General features: G+C 44.5%; 2 protein-coding genes across 2 annotated transcripts; one reads left to right on the top strand and one right to left on the bottom strand.

Annotated features, from left to right (window-relative positions):
* Positions 1-473: 473 nt before the first annotated feature.
* T265_01359 (hypothetical protein) lies at positions 474-26,790 on the bottom strand (the record flags this gene model as incomplete). Its single annotated transcript, XM_009165365.1, has 2 exons — positions 474-691; positions 26,697-26,790. The coding sequence occupies 2 exons, from the start codon at positions 26,788-26,790 to the stop codon at positions 474-476; spliced, it is 312 nt and encodes a 103-aa protein (XP_009163629.1).
* On the top strand, positions 23,881-27,646 carry T265_12774 (hypothetical protein; the record flags this gene model as incomplete). The annotated part of the gene is made up of 3 exons (XM_009165393.1): positions 23,881-24,093; positions 26,079-26,183; positions 27,446-27,646. Coding segments are annotated over 3 exons (519 nt in total), but the record flags the coding sequence as incomplete, so codon positions are not given.

Raw genomic sequence — 27,646 nt, 5'->3', positions numbered from 1 at the left:
ACCTGGAACCCAGCTGAACCTCTCGTTTATGATGTTCTCAGGCAACTGAATGTGCTGCACCAGGCCGCCTCATGTTTCAGTTGCCTGAGAACATCATAAACGAGAGGTTCAGCTGGGTTCCAGGTGAGTCTCTCGAAAAAACCAAATTAGTTTGCAAATGAGTGCATATTCACTAGTTCATTAGTACTTTTTGTTGGTGTTTTCACTTCATACTGATCTTCAAAACGAAGAACTTCGACGTGATCCATATTTGCTTAGTCTTTTGCTTTTGCATTCATGACGGAAAATATACCTTAGGAACATGATGAGAAGTCGCGGACGGATTTGAAACTTACCCATGAGACGCAAGCTCAAGTTCAAAATCACCAAAGATGTGCTTGATTGGCAAATCGTCTTTCATGACGATTGTCACGTGACAAGTTAGGTCACTTTTCAAAAGCAAAGTTTCAAGCACTTGGCAGCTGCATAGACGATTAGATGTTCAAATATGCTTCCGGAGTGTTATCGCTAGAATCGAACACAAGATCAAGTGTGGCCAAAGGACCTTCAGTTAGTTTATCCGCATCGTTTCGGACACATTTCACAGCATCTGAATCTTTCAGAAGTTCCGTTGTCCTCGGCTGGCCAGACTGAGGAGCTAGCCACTTATTACTGTCGTATAAATGTACACACTTCTGAGGATTGCACACAACTTATTCGCAAGGATAAGATATGTGTATTTTGTGCCTCTTTTGAGTTATGAAGCGGACTGTCCTATGAATAACAAAACAATGCAATGTGCCCAAGTTAAAACCGAGAGCCATTGAAAGCTACATTCTTCTGCTCAACCGTGGACGAATTCGCAGCGTCTTGTACTAGTTGTATCATTCCAGCTATCTCAAATGCAGCTTCGTACATTGCGTTTTTATTGGTCACCCACTGACACCTTCTTGACTCTTCCAATTTCGGTACACATCCCGGTCTTTCAACTTCCCTTTAATTATCTTCGTTGATTGTTGGTGGAACGCCTTAATGACAGGATGGCTGAAAACTCTCCGAGAACCCACAACCGATGTTGTCAATCTTGAAGCTTATCAGGTGCGTGAAGACCCTTAGTGCAAATGAGTGTATTCCAGATAGTGTTCTTTTGTTTCTCCCGAGATGATGCGTAATTCCGCCTTTGCCAGAGAACGATTCATGTTACATTCAGCAACATGCAGCACTTTGACAAGCAGGCCTTCTTGACAAGCATTTACGCAGTCTCGGGCCGATCCATGAAGCTAATGAGTATACCATACATTTAGCAACGTTTTTGCGAAGAAGAAAGGTGTCGGCCACTGTCGTCTGCTGTCCCCTTTCAAGTTTCCAAATCTTGACTACATGCTAAGATCTCTCACTGGAAAAAAATGGTCGCTGGCACGTACTACTTGAATATCGTTTGACGGATAGATCACAGTAAATCTCGTTTCCTTTCAACTTTGGAGTGCGACATTGTGGACCTATAAACGATCTCAAAGCAACAAAGCACTCCCTTGTTGGCTAAATTTGACCCGTCACTATTGATTTGGTTATTGATTTGGTTGAGTTGGGATTGCCAGCTATCTTTGCAGGCGACTTTTGGTATACTTCAGATCCAATCTTGTCAACTTTCCGGCTCCAAATTTAGGGATTTTTCCATGTCTCTCAATCACTTCCGCTCAGCATCGTATGAATTACTCAGTCATCACTGTTGACCACCGTTCAGACCAGTCACTAGTCTTCTCACTCTAATTCCATGTTCTCAGATTAATCTGTCGAGAGATGTTTCTCCATACTCAATCACAGTTGTCCGGACGCCATTACTGCGAATATAGGTTAGTTTGAAGTAAACTATATTCAGTTGCTAACATTCTGCTCTGATCTGCTGTAGGATTTTCTTGAAAGAATCGGTTAAAGGTCACTGATCTAGAGAGTCAATCACTTTGGTTTAGTCCAGAAACGCAGCTACGCACAACAGGTTTGTTGTGAATCCTACCAGACCCTTGGCTTTTGGAATACTTCGATGGCAGTGGATAACAAACCGACAGTCACGATACGAAATTTCGGTGACCGCAAGTTGCGATTCTTAAGGTCAATCTTTCTCTACTTGTCCTTGCTCAGATGAGTATGGAAATCTGGTTCTTTGAAAGGGGCACATCATTGTCTCCACACTCCTGCCAGGTCTCCTCATACTACTATTATTTCTATCATGATGACTAACTGTTCCGCGTGCGCTAGCCCACCATCTATCTTTCTGACAAAATTCAGCTCGAAAGAACGGAGACTTCAGTTACTCTGCCCCCTCCCAAGATCATGGCTGCACACAAACCCGTCCATCACAAGGTAGCAGCTTAGGGTAGGGGCTGCATGCTGAAAGAGCACAATTGGTCTCACAATCCTTAGCAGTGATCACCACCCAAGCTTCAAAGATCAAAGTAAATATTGTGTGACGAACAATTTCTACGTACACAGACGACCGGAAATTCAAATTTCACGGAATTCAACTCTTCGGATAGATGGATTACAGGGTGAACATTATCAGGGTAATCGTCGCCTCTGATAAACTTCCTTTGAGATTAATACAACTGAAAATAATCCTTACTCTCATAAAGGAAACTGCTCACAAGGTTTCTGGAAACTCTCCGACCTTGTGAGTAATTTCCTTTATGAAAATACACTGCGATAACTTGAATATCATGCCAACTGAATCACGAGGCGGCCTGCGTGTGGCACATTCAGTTGTAGAATATAATAAACGAGAGATTCAGTTGAGTAATTTTTACTCTATTCTTATGGTTACGATAGTGTGTTCTCAGTTTTATCTAGCCTGGTTTCCCTTTTTAACCGCGAATCATACATAAGTGATTTTACGCTGTACTGTACTTTCATCTGAGGCACGATCTAGGCGATCTTCCTTACCACTCTTCGTAGTCCGCAAAGTTAAGTGGTCCAGTCTATCTTCGCGAAACAGATGACCGTAGTAATGCAAAAACTACGCCCATCTAGGTGCAACAAAACGATTTGGCTTGACAGAAAAGCTTTATAACGTTTACATCTGATTGTGCTACTTAAAATATAGGGAAATATCGTGTGTAGGATGACAAGTGCTCTCAGACGGAAGGTGGTCCGCCATAACGATATTCCTGGACCTGTCGATTTAGTTGACGATCTCTGAAGACAGTAGCTGTTTTTATGTGTTAGCCGGGTTGGTGAGCAACTGTTACAACGCTCTACATCCTTTTCGATGGGGAGTACGCATAACAGAACTCCTTTGGTTTGATCGGAACTTGCCCCTCTAGATACTGGTGAAAGGAAGAAGGCCTTCAATGTGGAGTTATTTATTAGAAAATGCTAACTGAACAGTTACAGACCATTGGACAGGGAAGCAAAACTCTCATATGCATCTTGTTTACTCATCCTCTCTTTGAGCGCATCTTCCTGAACCTTCCTGGATATTCACTGACTGTTGCTCAAATTCAAGCAAATACTACGAAGCGACTCCACAAATTCCACAGCAGATCTCCCTTTTCAAGAGACGCAAAGCGAAGTTACAAGAAGAAAAACTACTACTTGCATGCCTCCCCATCAGTAGTATCACCGCTACACTGGTAGTTTCATTTTACTGAGTGGAAGTCTGAATTTTGATGAAATATTGACTTTAGGAAGAATACTGAGGTCTGTTGCCAAGTAATCCCGCATACTGAAACCCTTTTTCTCGTCTCTGACTGTTACCAACTGGCACTCTTGAAAAATACTATCGCATCGAGTGTATACATTTTCAGGAATATTCTACTCAAAGCTTGACTTTTAGGGTGCTGCGAAACGAGATCCGCGATATATCAGACATAAAGTCATTAAGACGCACTCCAAATACACTGTAAAGAGATCAATGTAGATTTCGGAACAATAAGACTGGAATATATCTTTCAAGACTTTCTGAACGGAACATCACGCTAGGCGGTCCCTTGGTGGCTTCGTTCTTATTTTCCGAACTTTGATTTTTCCGTCAGGGCTTAGTTTGATTCTGAAGAGTAACCACACCTGACCCAAAATCACCTGGTCTTATGCTACGGTAAGAAATACAGGTGTTTCTACTATAATATCACGTGATTTGGCACAGCAGCATTGGATACAGACCCTCGCCACTACTTTGCCCACGTCTTAGCACCTCACACACATGCACGCACACACATACACATGCTTTCAGATCGTGTATCGATTGGTGACGCAATTCGTTTGACACATCGATGACTTACATTAAAGTATTTCGGTACGTGACATGTGATTACAGGTTTTGGTCGACCTGCATGCTACCGGTGGGGGGCCTTGGGTAACCGTGTAGTTTGTGTCCTGTGACACCACAGCCACACCCGGTTGCATTTTCACGAAGACTGCCCTATCTAATGAACTTTGTCCAAACCAGTGCTGTTTTTTGTTGCCAATGCATCAAAGGTGACAAATGGTAGATCACATTCGTCAAAAAGTGTCCTCCGTCTCAGGTTAAAAGCCCTGGATTCTCTGTTGGTCCGTCGATTCCGCTAATTACTTCCTCTTTCAGAGATTGGTTGATTCATTTTGCTTGTTGAGTTGTTCCTAATCGAGCCATGTCACTTCACCAAGACTCTTTGGAGGGAGACCACCCTGTATGATTATTTCCCCCAGGAAGTTGACACTGTTTGCTTATTTGAAGCGTTTGATCTTCAGAAGAACTTTACGTACAACGGTCTCTCTTAATAACAACTGTCTCCTTCGACACTAGAGCTATTTCATTACCTTCTATTATCAGCATTGGTGATGAAGTCATTGTGCTTTAGAAAGCATGACTTGATTGAATCACATTAAATGGAAGATTACCTTGATATGGCACTACTCATAAGGCTGAATAATGGTATGTGGAACCCATTATTCGTTTTTCCTCTTGTTGGGCTTATCAGGAAGGCCTGGTCCCCGGAATTTAATCAATATGTTTTGTATCTGCATAACAAATCGAAAGCTCATACAGATGAACACTCAATTTCAAATTAAGTTAGTGGTAATAGCTGGTTCGACCGGAATTCAGCTAAGTGGTTCGTTTATTTTATTCTTCGTGCAGAGTATCCATTTGGGGAATATGACAGAAGAATGATTCGTTTGGAGAGCCTCCAGTTAAAAACAAATTATAGATGATGTGAGGCATCTTTTGGTTATCGACCGCCGATATATGAGAAGCGCTGCTGCTCCGGAGTCGCGTCAGTGGATCATAACGAGGGCATTAGAAGACGCTCATTTCCAGACACGAGAAACAACAACCTGGCCATGCGGTACTCATGCCAAAGGCGAATGTTGTTCTCCGTTTATCCTTCATAGAGCGCAAACTACCAGCTGGGTAACCTATGACTTGGAAGAAGGGTGTGAAAGAGATTACGAAGAGTTTAGGTGCTGTTGGCGCTGGCCGCTTTCCAGGATTGGATCCCCCTGCCCCTCCCTGCTCTTGGCTGGAGACGTTGCAAGAAATGATGACCGGTCGATGTCAGTGGCGTTCGTGCGGTCTTTTTATCCCCAAATTGTCTCCCCGGGCGGTTGGAGGTGTGGGTACCTAAGAATGCTAGTACCCGGTCCCTCCCTCATCTGCCGTTCTCTCTTCCTTTCACTTTAAATAAACTTTGTGGTTGTAGGACAGTAGAGCACTACTATCAATATCAGTGTTGCTGCTTCTGACGATGATGACCAAATAATTTGTAAATGAATGTTCATCTTACAAAAGTTAGTTGTTAGTTAGTTAGATTCCAGCTCCAAAAAATTGAGTAGACTTCCGGGAAAGGCCATTAAAGTGGTGTGGTCAGTGGCTATCCTAAGCGAAATGAGCATCTTTGATGTTGGATTTTTTTTGGCTGAGCAAGAAGATGGTTCGTCAGAGAGGACAAAGAGTTTTACCATGACAAAAACTTTTCTTAACTTGTAGTTCATCAGTTCTCCTCCGTCTAATGCTTAATCTTTACTGTTGGTTTTGCTCATTTCCTCCTTCCTGACCGACGTCAGCCCATCTTGTACGATGATCTCGTGCTGTATGAGCTGTATTCATCAAGTGCTGTGCTATTAAAGCTCCGCAAAACTTCCTTGTGGTATCGAGTTCATCGACCTTTGAAAGCATTGAATTCACGAGAACTACGGGCAGATTATCTACATCTGACCGGTCTATGCGACGGGTTCCGACAAATGAATGATGTACCGGATGAAACCAGCTATCAGAAGGATATATTTTATTTCGTTTGACTAGTATACATGACCGTTCAGTGTAGTCTATCAGAGCTTTGTTTGATGCCCTACATCTTCGAAAGGTTTCCTGCAAAGAATCACTGTTTTCTAAATAAAAGCCTTGTTCATCAGGTCTTTTACTTAAAGCTCGTAGCTCTTCTGATCAGTTCTGTGGAACACCCGGATTTAGGATTGAAGCTATGTCGTTCAGTTTGCTACTTCGAGGCGTCCGTCTTCGTGGTCTGTTTTCTATGGAGCTGTTGTTGTAAAATTTAAAACCTCTTCTCACCAACAATGCCGAATATGGGGCGAACTATGGAGCAACCTCTCGAGCGTCCGTTCGTCGTACTGCTCTCTCATGTTAGCTGCACACAGGACTCCCCGGACGCACTGTCGTGTGCCCGTAAAAGGCAGTTGTTTTATTAAGATGGCATTGTTGTGTCCTCGGAAAACGAAAACAACCTTATCAGTAAACAGCATTGCTATTTGGAGGTAATTCAGTGAGTATTCACCTCTGGGAGAACATGTCAAGCAAACCCATTCCTGTGAAGTGCTGAAGGCAATCAAAATTGGCAGCATTTAACAGCTAGAGTATTCTGCGCTCACTTTTTCGAAATATTTTGTAAGACAGAAACTCATGTGTTTGTTTTCATCCTACATAAAGAAATTACTGTGGTGTCCAGGCCATTTGCCTAGATGGTACTCGGTCGATGTCGCATAGTACTTCTGCTGATGTCATCCCACTACTATCTTTTCGAAGTAGTATGAAGTTAATGCGCAATCAAACCTCCGTATTGCTGAGGGACGTGGGGCACGAGTGAGTGAAAGCAAAACGGCGAAATTCAGGTGGTGTTTAATAGAAGAGAAACCGACCAAAACTTCAACTGCTTGTAACAAGCTTTTGCTGTTCAGACGTTTCAAGTGGAACTCAGCAGATGACAGCGTGCATCCTACCATGTCACCTCTCACCAAATTCCGTGACATTTCAAGTATGGTGCAAAACTGAAAACCTGTCATTTCAACACGCTGACGTCCAAAACTTGAGTGACCAATTGGTTTCCTTCGTTGTCTGACTCGCTTTAGATTTGAAACTATTCCATTGATATTCTGATCTCCATAAACAACTGGCCTGAACAAATTTGATTTTTCAATTGAATCTCTCGTAAACATTAATTTCATTTGCAAGCATGTTTAATTCGTCCACTGCATACAACTTGGTATTCGAGCAGAAGATAAGAATGACGGCAACTTGGGGATTATGCGTACCTAATGAGTCCCAAGAAAAGTTAAACATACTGTGAGCTGTTTTCAGCAAGTGTTTTCAGCAAGTAGTAAGTTTTATCAAGAGAACTGTCTGACCTCTTCGGTCAGAATCTATTTGCTGAATTTCGGATCTCCACTTTACCACGGCATATCATTCATTAATGTCAACTCGGTGCACCAGTGAACACTTCGCTTCGGCCGTTTACTATGCTTCATGATAGCGCGTTCTTCCCATAGTATTTTGGGGTTGTGCATTACCATAGCGTTTTCCCTGTCAAAAAAGAAAATTTCCAGTGAATCTGTCTGAGAATCAACAGGAACTCGTAAATTCCAGTCCTGCCGTCTGTTGGTAACAGGTAGCAACTATGTGTGCTTGGACGTGCGTCCTTTGGAACAGTCATGAAAGTGATTTGCAAATGAGTGTATTTCTCGAACAGTCCAATTTGGGTTCAGGTGGAACATAAGGTTGACGGAAACTCGGGGACTGTGCCTACCTGATGAGCACCAAGAAGGGCGAAACTGGTCGCGGGCTGTCGAAGAGTTTTCAGCAACCTTGTGAGTAGTTTCCTTCAGCCACGAATTTTGTTAATCATAGCATGGACGCTTACTGAAGCATTGTCTAAAGGTTACACACAAAAATCTATATTTTGGTCTTTGTTATATCACGAATGGAACCTGATTAGAATCTTCTGAGGGAACAAGCTTGGAACCAACGGATTAAAGGTGTAGGTTGGGTTTCCTCAAGCGTTCAGTAAAAGGAGGAGAATCTTGATTATCGTAGGAATTCTGCTGTCGCATATTGAACATGATTCTTCCGCTGCAGTGTGATCGGCATCGATTCACTCTGATGGATAATTGTGAAGCTTCCTTTGTCTAACCTGGATGTTGCACATGGTTTTCTTGATACAGTTGCCAGATATTCTGAAGCAAGCTACGGAAGTACTCTCTTGAATGTACATAGAACTGCTCGGTCAAAAGCGTGCCTACGAGATCTGGTTTCTCCATGTACAGTTCTTCCAAAGGAGGAGCCCAGTGTTTTACACTTCATCTGGCAAGTGAAGTGAATTTTAGATAATATCCACCAGACGTTGGTGGCTCACAGAGAAAAAGTGCGCGTTTACTCATCTACTGACTTGGCTGTACAAGTAATACTTCATCAAGAGCCCCTCTTTTTAAACACCATTGATTCCTTCTCCTACCTTCTGATAAAACAAATTTATTTTCGACATAATGTGAATTCCAAACTTCAATGCTACTTGGCTATTTTCATGTATGTCAACTCAATTCGGGATCCGCATGCTCGTTTGATCTACGGAAGATTGGTCGTATGCAGCCCAAGTTTAGATGCGATTCAGGAGTGCAGTGAAAATCAAATGCACAGAGCTCATTGTAATAGTACATCGGCCGTTCGGATGCTGACAAGTGAGTTGTGCTTGCGTGACTCGACAGGCAAAGTTTGCAACCTGTCTTGATAGTTTCTTAACCCTTGAGAGACCTGAGTGTTAATCTGACCTCTGATCCAGCAGGATGTGATGTAGATTCCGGGTACGATCAATAACAGTCCCTATTGGTGTGGAACGACAAATGCACAGATCACGATCATGAACAGATGGTGAGTGTATTATTGGTTTTCCATCGGGTGGCCGTTGATTACCTCACCGAAATTGGCAACCAACTTGCAAACGAGGAGACATCATCAGTACGCGGCTGGGTTGGTGAGCATGAATGTATCCATACCTGTACGTGTCTGCCAACTTGACCATACGTTCATGGATTTCGATCGATAGTGTGCGTCATTTAGCTTAGCTGACTCAGTCCTGCATAATCTGCTAATCTACTCATCATCCCACTAAGTCCACGGGACGCATTTCCGTTGTAATGCATGCATAACGTGTCGCCCTGATAGTGTAATGGCACCACTTCTTACCCTTTACCGGAACCCAGTCAACCGAGAGGTCGATATTCTTGTACGTCTGTCCGCTCATATTGGTGCAGTACGTGTGTAGTTGGGATATATCACACGCAAGCTAGTGCTACCCACCGTCCTTTTATGCCCATCAGCTCTGTCTGAGCAGTAGAGATCGATCTTTGTGGTTTGTTTAAGGATTGATCGGGTGGGACTAGTCCGCACCAAAGCACACGCACACGTGACAGCACCTCGGGAAAATATATTCAGAGCTGACTGGTAGCGTTTTATGCTACTTGTTTGGTGATTCCGTCCACCCAGTGCCATATAGTAAAAAACGAAGCTCCTTGGTACATTCCAACCCGACTGTGGGGCACTGGAGGAAGAAGTACGTGCCGTGGCAATTTCCCAAGCATATGCAACCGAATAAAAACGAAGGAAATGGTTTGCCTCGATTAGTAGACCATGCTTCACCCTGTCATGACTTGATCAGCTCAACAGGGGATCTAATGTCTGCAGAGTTTAAGTTGATCATGCGAACGAATAAGATAAACGTTTGTGAGGCTGATGAAGTCTGAAGGAAGTAAGCCACATAGTTATATCTAGAAATGCATCCGCTCTGGCAACATAAAACTTTGTGGAGCATGTACACGAGCACTACAGGAGAAGTGAAATGTGGCATGCTGTAGAAATACCAAAGCCAGACCATTCAGCCGTATACATGTTCTTCAGTCATCGGATATGTTTTTCGTATTTATTTGTATGCCGAAGTATTGATATCGAAGTACACCGATGGATCCCCGCGCCCACTGGGTAACACAACATACGGTTTGCGCTGAGTCGTATACGCATCCACTTGAATGGCTTGTACCCCATATAAACTGTGGGATGATAACGTTTACTAAAGGGCTTGGCAGACCGAAACGTTTCCTTTGCTGAGGCATTTTGGTCGGTGATGACCATGGCGATGACCACGTGAATTCATTGCTAACTTCTCAAAAAGCCAAAGCGGTTCCTTGTAAACTTACTTTGTCCACCGGTTTTTTGTCGGTGGATCACCGTGCTTCTGCTTTAGGTGGATCAGTCCAGTGTCACTAGTACAAACGCGATCTCAAACGCCTCCAGGTCCAACAGTACCGATGATACCCTTGAGTCTTGCATAATTCAGCTGTCTGGCTCAAAGTTAGCAACTGCTGATGTGACGAACTCCAGGTTGTGTCGTTTCTACTCATCCCCCTCCGGTTTTCAATGGAGTCTCTCGTAAGATCAACGTCAGCAGCTTTTAGACTGAAGCATCCAGATGTCAAAACTTTGGGCTACCATGTTTTCCACTTGCTCACCTTCAATCAGCCATTTAGAAGCTTCTTAAGGACCTCGTTTTAATCTATTCGGCAAACACGTCCACACCATACTAGAATCTTTAATGTAATTGAGGCTTACATACTCACAGCACGACCGTCAGGGGGCCTCCGTGTCCGACACTTTGTGGCCCAGTGAGTACCAAGTATCTGCTTCAGGCAGTGCATGAGGAAGCTGTCCATTATATGAAGCTGCTTCATGGTCAGGATTTCAGTATACCCGTACAGCCTAGTCTCATTCATATGCTTTTGTTCGTCCATGCTCCTTTCTTGAGTTCGCCGAAAGTCATGCTGGCTTCGGCAACACTAGATCTCACTTCACCATCAACGGTCAATGCAGTGGGCAATGTGCTTCTCGTTCAACTGTAACACCCCTTCGGTGCCTAACTGCCATGCCACCCGGAGGTTGCACGAGGGCTGGGATACGGCCAGGTCGCCCAAGCCTAGACAGGGGAAGTCGAGATGCAGAGGTCGAGTTCGAACCTCAGACCTTTCGGTCAGTAAATTCGCGCTCTAGCCACTTGGGCCATCTCGCTTCTTCGGTAACGGAATTCCACGTGGTAGTCCACATATCACATTTCAGTCTTGCTACGCAAAGCATTGGGTGTAGGGACCGCAATCTGTTATTGAAACAGTTGTATGTTGCCGCCGATTATGGAAGAATCCTTTACCTGTCAGAATAGAGGACGTCAGGCACAATGGCTACAGAGATAAGCATTTTTGAGGATGCCGTTGCATGCTGGCTAGTAGCATTACTTCAGCTGCTAGTCTATGAGTGGAGAAAGCGTGAGAAAGCTCCCGGACAATGCAGTGATTGTTGATTGGATTGCGCATGAAGCTAATGAAAATGAACCTCAATTGGAAGAATATAAGCCATTCCCAAATGCTCCAGCTGTTACTAGATTTAGGCTTGGAACGAATGGCAATGCGACAATTGCATAATAACCTGACGTAGACAAGGAACCCAAAAGAGATTCAAGTATATCTTTTGTGTGTGCTGTTTTTTAACTGAGTGTGAATCTCAAAGGTTGTCTCAGGATTCAAGATATTGGTGCATTCACGATATTGGTGCAGTGTTCACTGGCAAGTAGTACGGCAAGAGTGATCAAACTGCACTAGAGTTGTACAGTGTTGTTCAATTAAGATAGAATGGTTGACTGAAACTCCGGGGTTACGAATTCTTAATGGACCGCAAAAAAGACAACATCTTTTCGAGCACTATAAAAATTTCTATCCACCTCGCCATAATAAATGCAATGCACCCAATAGTCTGGGTAATATTCGGTAACAAAGGAAATTCAGAGATAACTTGCCACGCAAGGAATGGGACATACAAAAAATACAATTTCCAGTTCCAGACGGCTTGTTGACACCGGATAGTCCATCTTTCATGCAAAGCAATATATATTTGTACCTATTTAACGAACGTTTTAGGTGCAATCCCGTGAAGACGGACTTCTCCCAGACCTCATAGTGGGTCAGCGTTTTATTCCAAAACGTTTTGGATGCAATGCCATTGTACGAAATGTGCACAAGGACCATCTCACAACACTTTGACAGGATAAATGGAAGAGCCATCCAAGGTGTAAAACGGACAAGTATGATCCTTTCCACCGAAACGCCAGTATATCTTTTGTGTTCTCTAAAGGTAACTGTATCATCAGGTCGTTATATATGTTTCAGCTTACAGATGGCTTACAAACGCTAAGTCTCCTTCACAAACAAGTTGGAAGGGAGTTAAAGTGAATGCGTGGGACGGCTTCTTCCTGTTTTCGGTTCACACTTCGCATTACGGTGATACTCGTGTGTAGTCCCCAACAAATTGGACCACTACACCAAAAAGATCTCCATAAGGCACAAACTTCCATCAAATAGCACTCCAGGTGTCCAAACAACGCTACCCTTGCTACCATTTGGGAGCTGAAGGAACAGGTCATGCACAGCGTTTCGGTCCCATATACACAGATTGCCCACTGAACAAGTGAAGAATTCCTCTTGAAGAACCTGAGGGTCGTGGGGCAGAAAGCAGACGTGTTTTACTTTGCTTTAACTTTTAAAGTGGCTCGGGTTGTCACTATAGCTGATAGTGGGGCAAGGTATCCTTGCAGTCCGTGAAGAATCCAGCTGCTTTCGATAAATACACTCATTTACAAATCAATTTAGTTTTCACGAGAGACTCAACTGAATCTCTCGTTTATGATATTCTACATAAGGCTGACGGAAACTGGGGGACTGCGCCTACCTGATGAGCCCCAAGAAGGGCGAAACCGGTCGTCGGCTGATGAAGAGTCTTCAGCAACCTTGTGAGTAGTTCCCTTTATGAAAAGCAACTCTGACAGTTAGCCGTATCCTCCAGTGCTTTTAGTGACGCTACGGTTACAAAGAAACTCCCGGTCACCATTGTCTAAAGCGGCTTTGCTTTGCCAGCGTAGTGCCTCACTGTTGATTGACAGTGGTGTTTGGTAGGTCCTGCGGAGGACGTATCCAGGTCATCGGCATTTCTGTGACCTTCAGAATTACCATTCTGATAGGGAATAGGTCAGCTGATGCACTTGCGTCTAACTCAGAATGAAAGAAACTTTTGATACTATGAGTATCTAGAGCCCAAAACACGAAGTGTGGTGTCATTGAGAAGACTGAGTACCTGTTGGTCACCTCCTGACGTACATACTATATGAAGAAAAGAACGTAGTGCATAATTCGGAAGAACGGAGTAGATACTTCTCCGAATTTTGTACACCGTTTTAGGGAGTAAACTTTCTTGCACACGTGAACGTTTCAAACTCAGTCAGGAGTAGAAAACTTAAAATGAAAACAGATCTAACTTGGGTCGACTAATCTAACCAGTCTGACAAAGCTGATGGGCATACATTGAAAGATGGTTGAGATAAACCGGAAAATTGGGATTGCTTTGCTGGCATTTGGCCCATCTTGTTATTTTTCTAATTATCCTGCTTTTTAACGGTTCATGTACCAATTTTTGTAGTTCCATTGTTTCATATGGATGCGAAACCCCAACATAATCCACACGAAATTCGTAAACAGAGCTTAAAAGGTCCGAAAAAACGTCTAGCCAAATGAAGACCCATCACTCAAGTTAAGGGATGCTCGCCATTTTGTAACCAGCGTAACAACCGAGTCGACAATGGTTACAGAATCCACACGGAATAAACGTAGCACCAGTCCATTTTACGCCCTATGACCTGAACCATACTGGATGGGGAAAATTACCCTTTCACGAAGCTGCCGTGACAAACTTCGCACGCCCACTCCGTCATAATATGGCCAACTTCAAAAACTGTCTTGCGCATGCAAGCGTGCGTCCGTTCGCGTGCGTGCACAAGCATCCGAAAATAAGGGATGTCTGTTGAGTAGCTATCCCTGCTCCCTACCGTTGCTGCAGCGGCAACCATTCAAAACGTGCCATTGCACCTGAGGTGGATATGGGCAGGCTACAACACACACACACACATTCATGATCGATCGGTCCTGCAGGGAAAGAGTCCGGTCGGTACAAAGCACCGATAATAGATGGATGCGGCACAGACATACTGCCGCACTCTTTTGCCTGCCTTATCCTAGCGGCAAGGCCAGCACTAGGACGACAATAAACGTCTGCGTGCATATGCATCTATGCACACACACTAAACGGACATGCACACAACCACAGACACAATTGTTCTGCTCACGTGAGCCAGAGCACGGACGCTGGGAGTGTAGGAAGTGGCCAATTGGCCAATCACGGGCAAGGCGCGATTGTCGGATCGATTTTGCCCATCTCGCGCCAAGCGGCTAACGCATCATGTGCTCATCGCACCTGTTTAGCCTGTGCGGCAAAACAGGCCAGTCAGCTTGATCCTTCGTTTGCGTCTTACGTCACTTCCAATGACATCGTACAAACATGCGTGAGGCAAATAGTCTCCAGGTCAGAGGTTAAATCATTCCAAACACTGTCCTATCCTGAACCCACACAGCTTGTATGTCATTCTCAACGAGGTAACTCATTCCATAATTCCCACTCTTGCATTGCTTAGGCGTAGGCAGAGAACTACAACAGCTGAGCCTCCCTGGAGTGTTCCTTTGAAAAGAACGACCAGAAGTGTCCTCTTCTGAGAACCGGAGTCACCCATGGGGTGGGGGAAACACTGAGATAATAGTATGAGAAAGATGATGAGAGCTGTGTTGAAAGAAAATCAAGCGCTATCCTCTATGATGCATCGCCGTGTACGTACAGCCAATGCTGAACTTAAGATACAAACGTCATAGTTTGCTTCCCGAAAAGCCACAGTGGCACCACACACTTGATTATGTATCTTTAGCGCGTGGACCGAGGTTGCAGATCATAGTCGAAACAAAAACGCATGTGAAATCTCACAGTGTATCAAAGCATCATCCAAAACGGGTAAACAGAGTAAGTCTGGATACAGTCAGAAGGAACCGGATACTAAGTACAAACAGCGCCTGTATTTGTTGCTATTCCATCTACATAACTCATATGTAGCACATAACCAAACTAATCCATGCATTCATACTTAACAAGAGTTTGGTTTGGTTGATCCCAAAAGTGCCTGTTTGGTTCGCGATAGACACCTATCATGAAAATTTGGGCGCATGTAACAAAAATGGAACGGGTGAGTCGTCGTTTCTTTTGGCAGGTGATTCAACTAACATGTCCTCCAACGGATTTCCGGGCAGTTCGTATCCAACTTTGGGCTAATATAGACATCCCACCTACTCGATCCCACTAAAGCTCAGACAAGTCACGCCACCGAATTTACCAACCAGAAAGATTCTTGTGTGTAACGAGCAGTTTGATCAGACACATTTAGTAAAAAACATGCAGTTTGCTGACATTAGATTCCTTACTGTTTATAAGCTTGGTAAAAACTCTTCGGTGGCCCACTGCTTGACGGTATTTTTAGAACTCAGCAAGTAAGCCAAGTTTTACCATTTCATACAGTTTTAGCTCGTCGTCTTAATTATCAGCCTGAGTGAAACACTAGACGAGCTTCAAAAAGTTTCCCCGGTAGAGAAACGATTTGATTGCCCTTTGAATCCCTCACTTCGAACCAGAAGAACCGGACCTCAGATCCGGTCAAAATTTAAGTAAGTTTCCCTCAGCCCATAGCGCTTGATACTTGCTACCACACTGAGGCCTGACATTGAGACGGTCCGCCAGAAAGAAGAGATCTTGCTGGCTGGTTCTCCTTCTGCCCTGAAACTCTACTAGTCTTGTAACATAGTCAAATGATCTGATGAGTTTTTGTGTCTAAAGTGAGACGTTGTCCAGTAATAAACCTAGCGATTGTTTTCCGAACCTTTCAAAAGTGATGAGTTCCTATCGGATCTAAGCGCTTTCTGACCAACTGAAAGTATGGTAATGCTAGGAAGATACACATCACACCAGACTAAATACGCGTATCGCCTCAGTCAAATGGTTCTAAATACAAGGGGAATATGCGTCCATTCAGGTAGCCCTGCATTGTTAATATTCAACCATTCGATGCACCAGGAGGTATGTTCGATTCAGTGGGACAGTTACATGAGGTGCGACTGATTCAAAAAGAGTACTTCGATCATTGATCTCATAAGTGATTCGTGGGCACAAATAGACCATAGTGTGCAAGGAACGGTTACAGTTTCTGAATGTGGATACTACTCATTCACTCCACAGTAGTGTTAGTGTACATGATAGGGTATCGGGGCCGTACGCCAATTTTTGACCCTGTATCGATTGACTTTCGGAAACACTTCCAACCAATACTCCACTGAAGGCCATAGTCAGCCAAAGAATGCAGCCCAGACATGGCTGATGAAGACTGATGAGCACAGAACCTTCAAAAGATAGCCACTCCCTGGATAGAGCACATCGAATGCTTGTTATCATCTCTGCCATTATTCCGCATGCGCCGTACGTAACTGTGACAGGCGAGGGCTTTGGTTGCATTCACTACCATGTTGCTCCCGAACTTAACTGAATTAACTCGGTCGTATGATGGTCCACGACACGCAGCACATCACTGACTAGCCCCACTAAGAACGAAACTCAGGCCAAGTACACCCCGTTTTGGTGTAGACTGGTCGATTGAATCGCATAAGGGATGAAGCTTGTCAAATATTTGGGACATGAATACATATCGAACATTTGTTGCAAGTTACCATTCCCTCTACTTCTTCGTCGTTCATAGCATGATTTTGAACCATGTCCCGTCATGTGAGATCAGTTCCAGTCCCCCCAACTCTTACCCAATAATCGGCTGTGTGTAGTTCTACGGAAAACAGTGGGGAAATGTTCCCCAACTCATTTTTATCTTTAACAGCGCCGACTAAATCACCGGTCCGCCCACGTCCTGATTCTGGGTCCTCGCGCTGACGCACTAATCAGCTGACGTCTTGCCGAAACGTAGTGTTTATTGGCTGAAACCCAGTCTTCACTGATCGGGTTGCTGCGTGAAATGGTATAGTATACGGAATATGTGCTTGATTTGAACGCATAAATCGGAACCCTTAAGCAGTTTCTCAGGATATAAAAGGCGCTTTTACATAGGTCAATCACACTGAGTTTAGAGGAATTGCATAAATGAAACAAGCAATGACTCCAACAACACGACTGATTGAATGTCATTCATGCTAGTGAGTTGGTACGAATCAAATACCATAGCTGTCTTGATTTTGTTAGCATAGGAGTAAGTCTATTCCGAAAGAAACTGAATCGTCCATTTACAAAACTACGTGCAAACTGGGATAAGATCCTGTGTCAACAGGGGAGACATATCACTGTGGTATGCACGGTGGGAGAATGCCAAAGTAGGTGTGAGTGGGGTATGGTCGCATCCATTTGAACAGGTCTCCATTAAGCGAGTGAACGCCACCGATCGAATGCAAACCGACCTGTCCAGAAGCAAGCAAATCAGCCGGAAATGTTCACAGATGAGGCAGAGAGTCAAGCAAACTCTGATTTGGTGGTTTTACTGCAAACGTTCACCATGACACGATCTCGTGCGATAGAACAAAGAATGCGGGACTCGCCAACCATCAGGTGAGCAGCATCCTCTACTCGGAATGCGGCACTGCACAGACGCCACCACATACTCTGCAAGCGAGGTTGTTACACTGATAAGAACTAGGCAGGTTTGTGGATTACCTGCTGCAAAGGACAACTGATTATGTCGGCAGTTTTTTGCTACACTTGGACTTGCTTCAAAGTTACTGGTTACCTTACGCTAGGAAGCAATGTTTGGTAACTGGTAGAAAGACGAGACCACATATTTACTTACTTAGTCCTTTTAAATGCGTGGAAAAGCAAGTTATCAGTATACACTCCAATGGAGCTATTTCTTTTGTAGCTGGTGAACTTGGAGCTAGAGTTTATTCGCTGCCTACAGGACGCCTTTTCCAGTTTTCTTAATATACTTACGCTATTTAATAAGTTGTAAACAAATACCAAAACATGCTAGAAAAACCCACTTTTGGATGGAGACGCCTGTTGGAAAATCAGGTAATCATTCAGACGATTTGCTGTACTTACCCCCTAAGGGCTTCGTTTATGGATCAGTTTTTGTCTAAATGAACTCCCCAAATATTCCAACCAATACAAACGTGACGAATCACCTTTGATGAGTTTTGAAGACAGCTAAAGTGTAACGATTAACCGGAAAACTTCCATTAATCAACACATATTCCAGTGTACTTGTTTGCAGGGACACCTGTTTAATGAGATCTGGCGGTTGATATAGTGATAAAGATGCTACAGCAACTGATCCTTCATTTATATGAATAAGTTTTATTAATTTTCCGAAAGAAACTATTTGAAAGGTTGCTAACAGCTCTTTGACAACCCATAATCGATTTTGTCCCTCTGAGGACTCATCAGTGAATGCGCAATCCAGAATTTTGGTCAGACTTATTTTCTACTTGTATCCAAGGTGTACGAAATTCGCGAACTGCGCCCATTTGTGCATCAATCTGGTTTTAAAAGGATATCTTACGGAATATCGCACCAAGTGAAACATGGGGCGGTGTTTGTGCAGGACATCCAGTTGAAGAGTTTCATAAGCTGGGGGATTCAATGGGGAATCGTCTGAGTCTCCCGTTAAAAGCGGATTAGTGTGCGAATGAGTGTATTCGGCTAAATGCTAGCGCACTGTCGGCTTTTCGTCACCGGTAGCTTCTCACTGCGTACATCGAGCATCACAAGCTATACGTAGGCTCAAATGACAATCGCAGTAGACAGCACTTGCTCTATCACAACAAGCCACTAACTATCACCAACAGTCTGCGCTAATTCTCAGTAGAGAATTGCTGGAAAGTGGTTTGGGACAATGAAAAATCTGGTGTTTGCAAACGCTATCCTTCAAGCAAAGCTGAATCAGCAACCAGAATATGAAGCCTTTTCAAGAGACATCAACTTCACTGGGAGCTTCGAGACAGCCGCGGGTGTTGATAATGGTCATAGGTCCAGTATTTTCTTCGACCTCTGCCGGTCACCTCTGTGATGTCGGTCGCCACTCGCGCACCTGGATCACGTTACATGACAATTGCTGGTTTCTTTTTCATACATACCAAGATATTCCTGTAGTGTAAGTGAAAGGACGTAACTAACTGTTGTTACGAGACACACTAATAACAGATACTTGAGACCATGAAAACAAGACACCACCGAAGAAGTTAACCATGTGACCGTTGTTTTAAAGACCAGACCTAGTACCACCAGCCAGTGGGTCTTCGTGCCGAGGATATGCCTAGCACATTCCATCTATCCAGTTGTCGACTAGCATCCATAATTTTATTTCATAGTTTTAAACTGCGCGGAGAATGGGCTATGATTTTTCAGGGACATCAGTGCGAATCGGAAACCCCCAATACTTTTGGTGCATTTCTGTGCTGCGATGCCCCGTCAGTTTTCCATTCTGAATTGGTACATGTTAGCCTTATGTCTGCTCTCACAGGTAGTATCAAGAAAATTTCGGCTATAAAGTAGTCCCTACACAGGAAAGTCACAGAATTTCATTATCATAGAGGCCGATAGTCTCAAGAAGCTCCTACGTGTTCAGCTGGAATCCGTTTTGTAGTTTTTCCACAATGTGTAAAAGAGCATTGTTAACTGGAAAACTGAAACCGCCCGGCAGTTATGAATCACCGTTGGCATAGGATTCATTCACATCAGGGCGCCTTTTTAAGGCACTGGGTTGCAAAATGCTGCCAGTAATTTTGAGCATCCGTCGTTCAATATGTTTAGCTCATCGATCGGACGCGCCACTAAAATCCTTTGATTTGGTCTGTCCTTTGTAGCTTTCGGCACATTTTGACACCACCGTCTGAATACCGCATCTTGGACACCTGTTGATGGGAAGTATTGTAGCAACCATCGTATCTAATCATGCATAATCTCTGAGCACCACAACATGACTAAAGTTCATTCTGGAAATTTCAACCGTTGCTTGTTCGTGTGCATTCATCTGCTTGGACAGAATCGATTCACACCAACTCTAACTACAGACCACCATGTGGGTGTATTCTGGGTTCAACTTATTGGTAATGCAGCCACCGGTCTATGCGATACGGACAAAATTGTTCAGTTGTCCACTTATGTGCCTGCAAATCTCCGACTTACTGCCCTGGGTATTCCGGGGTGTTGAGATTACAGCAGTGAAGACCGTAGCTGGCTAGTAGCAGGTGGTCACATGTGTGTGTGTATGTGTAAGTCTAGAATGAGTCTTTTGGGACTGGAACGGGTCACTGGACCACCTTTCACATGCGCTGTAAAACTCATCCGTTCAGCTGTTTGCACTTTTCTTGGGTTAGCAGGTGAGTATGATGATGTCCATCCTCCGATCCGGGGGCAAGGGATCAGCTGTGTGCACACACGGCTACATGCACACTTGGCACCGTCCAAAGTGAGCGGTGGTCCATTAGTCCAGTTCGATGTGACCGGTCAATCCGAAAACGCATGTCAGCCCACCACGTGTGTGTCATACATGCAAGGCAAGTAAATTTGCAGTGATCAGTCCGGGATCGAGGTTTGGCAACCATCATCAACAAGTGATGGTCGCTTGGGCGGGTTCAATCCAGACAGCGGTTAGCACCTGTTAAGGTCAGGGTGTCGAGACAGCTAACCACATGGACAGTCGATTCTGAACTCGGTTGTTGAACATCCGAGAAAGAAAAGTCATGAAGCCGTATTTCATTGACGCAGTTCGTTCAGATTTCGTTCCTTTATAAATTTATTCTCGTTAATGAAATTATCTTACATTTTAAGGGATAATGAGGTTGGTAAAAGGCCATTCTGCTTCATATTTCTTCAGAGGTACTGAGAACTTTGCTTTCGGCATTCGGCACATTTGTTGCATTCCAAAAGGGGGTGTGGTATCCGGTGTGTTATCACTGTTTATGACTCAATAAGTCATGCAGTCTTGAATAATTAATAACACCTAATGTGAATTTCCAAGCAATATGTTCTCGTCTACTGGTATTGGAACTGTATTTCGAAGTCAGAAGTATGAGGATAGTTCTTAGTGTGCTGAAAGCGACACTCTAACTTCAGTTTGATATCAGAGCTGTTACAGGAAGTGAAGGGGTGGTATTCTGACAGTGTTTCTGTAGGTATGTTCTTAAAACTCTTCTACTTTGAGTACGAGCTTATCATTCAGACAGTCAAAAACCGTTCAGTCTTGTCGTGCTTCTGTGTGGAAGAGAGAAGTCTTTCCATTCAGTTTCGAACACCGTGCAGCACTCTGTTCATCGAAGTTCTCCTGGTGATCTCTTGTATCAGGGGTATTCAAAGGTTACGGTTGCTGCAAGGGTTATCCCAAAGAGATTAACTATATCTCAACCACAGTGCAAGTGTATGAGTGCTCCTGTCTATTTGCCGGGGGATGAATCTTGAAAAACTTGAACCTTGTTAATTCATGAACGTGTATCCATACTATTCGTTCAATCCTCACTCATCGCGTCGGAGTCGGCTGCGGACCTGCAACCTTAATTCTCCGAAAAACTGTTGCTTTCTTAGTAGTGGTATGTCCTGGTAACAAAAAAGTGAAATATTCCAGTGCACGAGTTTCTCATCCAAGTCTTATTTAGGGAATTCATCTCCTTAGGGTCGTTTTGGAATCTAGGCTGTGATGTCTGAAAATGCATCAAATGCAACCCAAATACCATGGCACAGGATCGAATCGCCTTCACTTAATGACTGTCACTCTTACAGAGAGCTTGTTGGTAAAGCCTATCATAATTTCTCATAACAACTTCAGACTGATATTGCGCGTTAGCTTTGGTTCCCCACACAACTGATTTTTAACATGTCATCATTTTGGAATAGAGCTTTCATTCTTTCGATTTGTATTTACTACGGAAGCTTCGTCGGACCAGATGTAAAATTTACAGTTTTGTCCCACTTCTCCAGGAAAGTAACTTGGTACTGGCTCCAGGAAGGGTGAACACAAGTAGTACAACAAATAGTATCGTGTTAGAAAAATAATTTGATTTCTTGAATACTGTCCACAATGAATCACATTCATCTGAAAATTAGTACAAACCCAGAGCTTTAGCTGAGTCTTCCGTCAACTCCATATTAACTCGAGAATGAGCGTATACTTCCACTTGTACATGTATTTCTGTTCAAGTAGAGAATAAGATTGATCGAAACTCGGGGGGTTCACATACGTGATGAGCTCCAATTAGGGTGAAACTGGTAGTAGAGTGTCGAAAAGTTTACATCAGCCTTATTAATCGTGTCAGTCGGAAGAATATGGGTGTTTTGGACTACAATTTCCGTGTGAACAGGTCCAAAGATCTCGGACCCCACTTAGAAGCATTCATCTTCCAAACAGCTGGGGCCACACTAACTCCCTGAACTAGATGGGAGGTATCTGGATAAACGCAGTTTTCATGTGCTGTGTTCCCATACAAGAGTGGTTACAACATTTTCTCTAGATCGGCGAAGGATAATGGCTTCGGTGATCCACACGCTGTTGGATGTAAACCACCGTCCTCCGTTCTGATAGGACCGTTTTCAACACGACGCATTCTCATGTAATTTTTGCTGAAGGACATCTTTCGTCTCTTTTGCAATACCACGCTCAGAATAAAAAAAGCTTTGCTACTGCAGAGAGAATAAAGCGCATTGCATTCCAATTTTGTATGCAATTACATCTGGTCGATTAAGATGTGGCTGTAGACGTTTGTCGAAGATATCTACTCGATATCACTGTTAGATTTTTCATTCAGGTCTCTTAAATGTGCAAGCTGTTCACTGTGTCTTCGAAGGGCGGAGGAATACCAATATGTGATTGGTTAGTATCAGTTGGTGTTGATCAGTATGGCGAAGCCCTACGCTCATTATTACCAGGCATCAAAAAGCGTGTTAGTTTACCTTGACTACGGGAACCCGATCTACTCACTCCAGGGTAAAATTAACACACAGCAATGGTTTTTTGGTGAAGCTAGGCAAGTGTGCCATTTCGTCAGTGTTCGAGGGTCTGGACGACTCAGCCTTGCAAGTAGAAGCCTAACTGGCGCTTGTAATGTGTATGCGGCACATTGTTTTCCTATCATGGCGGTAAAATCTTCAGTCCCCACTTCCGACGGAGCAAAGCACTGTGTCAGTGTGACACGACAGATGGTGCTGTGTTCAGATTGTGGCAAGGTCCTTTGGTGGTCAGGTGCTTCCCTGTTTTGTTGGTCTCAGGCCTCCCACACCATCCACCTTCTGTCACTTAGGTGGTGCGTGTTCGCGTGTGACAGGGACTGTGCCATTTCGTTTTGTGGCAATGGGCAAACACCCAATGTCCTCAACCGTGTGCAGTGGACTGTATGAAACACACGGTTGTTCCTGCAGATGTGCCAGTACTACTCAGACAGCAGCCATTTAGGATGTGAAACAAAGCTCAGACAGATGGACCCCAGGGCTTGCGAGCAAGCAGGACGTCGTGTGCATTCGCTCATCGGATTCAACGATAGTTCTCCCTATAGGTGGAAACACAGACAAGCTGTTGTGACCTTTGTCTCAGCCGTCCACCGCCCCACCCACATTGCTTGCTGAGGCCTCGGTGAGTCAGTCGGGCTATGCGTGTGCGTGTGAGCACAGCAGGCAGGTTTTCCCTTGCTCTTATCGCGCTTTCAGCCAGCGCTTTTGGGACAAAGCATTACCACTCGTCCGGCAGCTGTGTGCTCCGGTGCTTCAAACCAACCAGTGAAAAACGACATCAACGTCCGACCCATTTACATATTTCGGCTCGACGACGAATGATAAGAATATTCCCATTTCAGTCCATGAATCGGTTTCAGTCCACGAGCCAATCGGTGTTTTTAGACCGACTGGAAAGAGCCTCATCCAAGGTGTAGTGGTCATGTTGAGTTAGGGTCATGCACGGGCATTAGGAGTCAGGGCCCGAACTGCTGCAGTGTGAAGTTAACCCGCTATCCTCTTATCGTCATGCACGCCGATGAACGTTCCATAGAGAGTATTATCTACCTGAACAGTATGCTTAGGCTTAAGCGCACTGTCCACATGGCTGTCCGCTACGTAATGACGGTCGTCACTGTTGAATTGTTCGTTCCTCCATATGACGACCTAACCCCCTAGTAGGACAGAAGTTGAGCAACTTGTTCAGTGCCAGTAGACGGCATTGTTAAAATTAAGACAAGAAGGGAATGAGCGAACAATATGTTTGTGTTAAGAGCATAATAACAAGTGCGTACACCTGCTGTGAAACAGCCTTCTAGCACAAAGGACGAGAGTTTGTTCATCTTAGTATCCCATACTTTTTCCACGGACTATCGATGTATTCACTATGACTCTTCTTGGCTTTCGGTTCCTTAAGCAAAACGGTTGGATATAGTCTTAGTTTTGCCTTGTTGTCGACTAACTGGAATAGTCAAGGGATGGACAGCTAGCCTATAAATATGGGATTGGTACTCAGTGGAACGAGGATGTGCTTTGCTAAGATGCTATGTCCTATTTCGATGAGTTTGAGCGCTATAAAATGTAACCAGTTTAGGAGGAATTTGGCACAACGAACTGATCTCCTTGACGATCCACTAGTTTGCGATGAGAATTGTCTAACCCAATTGAGGAACGGACAGAGGGAGGTATCGGAAGACCACTGGGGTCCGATTTAGTAAATGGGATAAAACTCACCTACAGGCTACTTCTGAACCACTAGCAAAACTTTTACACCACAGTTGTTTGCTCAGGTATAGAAACATTTGTGAGTGAATTGATGGCCCGTTCGCGCGAGTCACTTCAGTGAAACATCTGAACACGAAATGATGGCTTCCTCAAGCCCCGATTTCGTGTGTGCATTCGAGTAGAAGGTACGGCGCACAGGAGTAGACAACTTGCACTATGAACTGTAAGCCGAATTCTCCATTCACAGGTGATATGGCCTGATCCGCTATAATCATCTTGCTAAGTGGGCACGCAATAACCTATTCGTTGTGATCGTGTTTCCCCTTCGATTTGCTAGGCTTTGCTATCTCAGTGACAGTAGTAGGTGGGATGTAGTGTCCTCCCACTTACTGCGATTGAAACAAGTGACCATGTCAGCCATCAGTCAAACGCTCCCTTCAACTGGGAAAGGTAAGCGAGTGTTTTTTCTGCCACAGAGGCATTTGCTCAGTAAGGGCAAGCACTTGGTGAGCCCCGCAATGCAGCCATGACAAGCAGGTGTCGTGCCCATATTCTCACAATCCCAGGTAAACTAACGAAAACCACAATGGCGAGTCTTGTAGAAACGTGGTCGAGCCCCTAAACCCTGGGTATGTCGACAGGTCCATACTGTCTTGGCCACTGCAAAGGGGTCTGGAAGGATGGGTTCAAGCACCAACACGTCGATATATCTGCGACTGCCTCAAAAAAAAACTGTCGCAGTGACGGTCGTAGCTCACCCTTCTACAATGCGAGAAACGGAAGATAAACTGATCCAGCTGCCACTGGACCAATGAGTGCGAATAGCGGTGATAGATGGGGAATCAGTTGCAGCGTCGTACAGCCCATAGCGGACCAGTAGGTTACGAAGCTTGTGGTTGAATCTCGACGTACTGGCAGCAGATGTGACGCAAAGGGATCAGGCGAACCACGCACTTGGTCCAACGATTTTTCTGCCTATGAATTTCTCCGAGAATTGGAAGGAAATTCTAAACGAGACATTTGGAGAGCCGCACAGAATTGCAACAGCTTGCAGTGCATAGGACAGTAATGGAGCACCGAGTGCGTAAGGTTTGTGGTCATGACGTCCAACAGCTATAAGGAAATTATTCTGGGAGTCGACAGATATTGTGTTCCCACCTATTCTGCCGACTAAACCATTTTTGTCTGACAGATTGCGAAAAGAAAATCTTGGTATAGGACTGGCTACAATACGTGGTTTAACGCGCTCAACAAAAGAATGAACTGGTGGTTTGGGTTCACCTTTTATGTCACAGAAGTAACTGAACCGTTTGTGTGAATGGTGGGCATCATCGTTGATATCTAAATTTTATTTGTGGTAGCCCCATAATTCAAGCACCTGCCACAGCACCAAGTAGGTCTGCAGCTAATAAATGAAGTATGTTTCCAACGGGATGGCAATCCGTCACACTACGACTAAACTGTTCGCAAATATATGAGTGAAACATTCGGATATAGGGGAATCGGTCGAGGAGAGTCGCTTGACTGGCCATCCAGATCGCCACTGCTGAGCTCACCATAATGTTTTCCCTGTGGGCTTCTTGAAGCGGTGGCTAAAAGGGTACAACCAAATAATCGTCAAGAGCTACACCATCGAATATCGTGAACGAGTGTAGAAAGATAATTCACTAGGTTGTGGAGGTTATGATGGCCACTTCTTGTAAACAGATGTTCTTCGGGGCACATGTTCAACGTGCTCATTTCGGGTACGGTTTACCACAGTAGTTTTCCTAGTCGGAATTCACCACATTAATCCCGTGAACTGAGATACCTGGTGGACTGAGTGCACCGGATGTCACACAAGCGATAATTTGCTTTGACTTAGTCGCAGACACGTCGGTCGTGCGCCGGGGTTTTTCATCCATTGAGCCGCCAGCGAACTGTGCGGGATTTTCGGGCCCTAGCCAGGCGGACCGTCAACATTCGATCCGGGAGCCAACGCGAGTAGCTGACCTCATTCTTGGACTTGTGGGAATGCGGGTACGACATGGTGTTGCCATGCTCGTATTGAAGGGGCTCACCAAAAGGCAATTGGTTGGTGTTCTGGCTGTTCGGGTGCGTGCAGATTGTGGCGTTTGGATTGTGGCCATTAGAATCCCCTTGTGTAAATCAGTTTTTCAGGCCAGACCCTCGATATTCGATTCCTCCAGCGGTTTAGTGACTGTTCGCTAGCGGGTTACTGCACATGAAAACGTTCACGTTCAACTCATCGCAAAAATCTGAGTCAGTCGGTGGGGAAAATCAGTCATGTTTGATATGCTGCATGACCTATTTAACAGGGGAATATATGGACGTGCCCCATACTTTTCATCCCGAAAACTAGATAACATTTTTGGAGAATTTCCTGTGCACGACAGTTATTTTGTTTGCTCTCACAGGTGTTCAGTATCATCCGGAACTAATCTCCGAAGGAATTTCTTCATGAAGGTAAACTACGGTTTCGAAAACCAACGGTTGAATTTGTCTGGTATGGGTTCCCAAAAATAGGGAAAACTGTATCCCGATGCCGTCTTCAGCTAGCCTATCGGGTGTTGTCCAACCGAATGTAGATCCGCCGATCCAATCGCGCCACCATCCAGACCCTATGCCACAAAAGACGGAAAGATGCAACGTCTGCTGTACTCGATGGGCGGTGGAACGATCTATACAAAGGTAACTGCGGCCTTCCTGGGATGCCCAGCAGTATTGGAAACAGGTACTGTCTGCTCCAAGGCACGTGCA

Source organism: Opisthorchis viverrini (genome assembly GCF_000715545.1).
Source record: "Opisthorchis viverrini unplaced genomic scaffold opera_v5_14, whole genome shotgun sequence".
NCBI lineage: Eukaryota > Metazoa > Platyhelminthes > Trematoda > Opisthorchiida > Opisthorchiidae > Opisthorchis > Opisthorchis viverrini.
The sequence above is the reverse complement of the archived record's forward strand: the minus strand, read 5'-3'. Positions and strand labels throughout refer to the sequence as shown.